The following is a 1,548-nucleotide window of genomic DNA, read 5'->3' on the forward strand; positions in this document are numbered from 1 at the left end:
GGGTCTGTAATCAGTTACTAAGAGTGAAGTTCTTTTCTTGGGAATAAGGGTGATGAAGGTATGGTTTATGGACTGAAATCCTTTCTTAGAATTGAGCATTTCTGTAACTGCTGTTGTGACTGACTTACCCACAATGGGCCAATGGTTTTGATAGAAGAGTGCAGGGAATCCGTCAGGGCCAGGGGATCCAATGGGGTTCATTTCGAATATAACCCTCTCTATCTCTTCAGAGGTGTAACTTTTGGTTAAATTAGAATTCTTCTCAATAGTAACAGATGGTTCAAAATTTTCCAGAAGAGTTGCTATGCCACTTGGGTTAGATGACAGGAAAAGGTTCCTGAAGAATTCTTGGAACTGCACCCCAATATCCTTTGCCTTTGACACCATGTTACCCTCCTCAGTAATTATTTTGGAAATGAAATTCCTTTGTTTCCTTTGTGTGGCACATCTTTGAAAGTAACTGGTGTTTCTGTCTCCCTCTTGCAACCATTTCTGTTTAGCTCAATGTTTCCACTTTAAGTCATCTTCCTCTAGAAGGCCATCAATAACCCTTTGTAGAGAATGAATTTGGTTATTAGTCTGGCCTGTATTGGCATCCTGCAATGCTCTTAACTGCTCTCTTTTATGATACAGGATCTTCTGTTGGTTTCTTCTAGATATGCAGTTCCATTCCCTTTGTTGGAATATGGCCCTCTCAAGTCCTCTTCTAATAACATCTGCTTTGGAACCATGTTGGAGAGCCCCATACCAAGCTTTCTTAACAATATCATCACAATCTTTCTGTTTAGTCCATGCTGCTTCGTATCTGAAGAGTCTTCTTTGAGAAGTGAAGGCTGGGGAGAAGCTATTTTGGGTAGTGACTAGTAAGGGGTTATGGTCTGAGGTTTGGACAGGCAGGATATTCACAGAGTTGAAATTGAATAACTGTTGCCAAGCACAGTTAACAAGGGCTCTATCCAATCTTTCCTTGGTAAAGTGAGGGCCCTCTCGATTGTTACACCAAGTGAATTGAGAACCTTCATAGCCAAGGTCACCCAGGTTGCAATCAAGAATGGTTTGCCTGAAATCTTCCATTTGTTTCAAAGGCTTAGAAGGACCACCTATTTTCTCACCTTTTGGTTAGATCTTATATTCTCGTGCCGTATGTTTTTTCTAGGGTGTTTTCGTTCTGTTATTCGATACCTAAGTTTTGGTCGGGATTACGGAAGAAGAGGGGTTTCAGAGGAGTATATGCATATTGTTTAAAATCTTTATATTATTGTAAGTATTCCATTCTTGATTTGTTCTATATCAGGAGAACTAAATCTATATATTGTTTAGGATTGAATATTTTTTGTCTTTTTATTTTAGTATACGATTTGAGTTAAATTGTTTGTTATGGATGCGAATTTGAAAGCATGTATTCATAAAATTTTCAGAAATTTTCAAAATAAGGAAATGGCCTCATACGTAGGTTTTAAAATTTTCAAAACTTTTCACTGTATTTAACCTCATACGAAGGTTTTGAATGTAATTTTTCTTGCGTTTTCTTTCTTTCACATTAAGATT

The 1,548-nt window shown here is 37.7% G+C and overlaps 1 protein-coding gene across 1 annotated transcript; it reads right to left on the minus strand.

Moving 5' to 3' along the window:
• Positions 1-501: 501 nt before the first annotated feature.
• On the minus strand, positions 502-1,074 carry LOC109003894. Its single transcript, XM_018982233.2, has one exon. It carries the CDS (start codon positions 1,072-1,074, stop codon positions 502-504), a length of 573 nt encoding a protein of 190 aa, XP_018837778.2.
• Between the last annotated feature and the right edge of the window lie 474 nt (positions 1,075-1,548).

Source organism: Juglans regia, chromosome 10 (genome assembly GCF_001411555.2).
Source record: "Juglans regia cultivar Chandler chromosome 10, Walnut 2.0, whole genome shotgun sequence".
Lineage (NCBI taxonomy): Eukaryota > Viridiplantae > Streptophyta > Magnoliopsida > Fagales > Juglandaceae > Juglans > Juglans regia.

Coding starts and splice junctions, on each gene's coding strand:
- LOC109003894 (XM_018982233.2), bottom strand. CDS start 1,074: ATGGAAGATTTCAGGCAAACCATTCTTGATTGCAACCTGGGTGACCTT.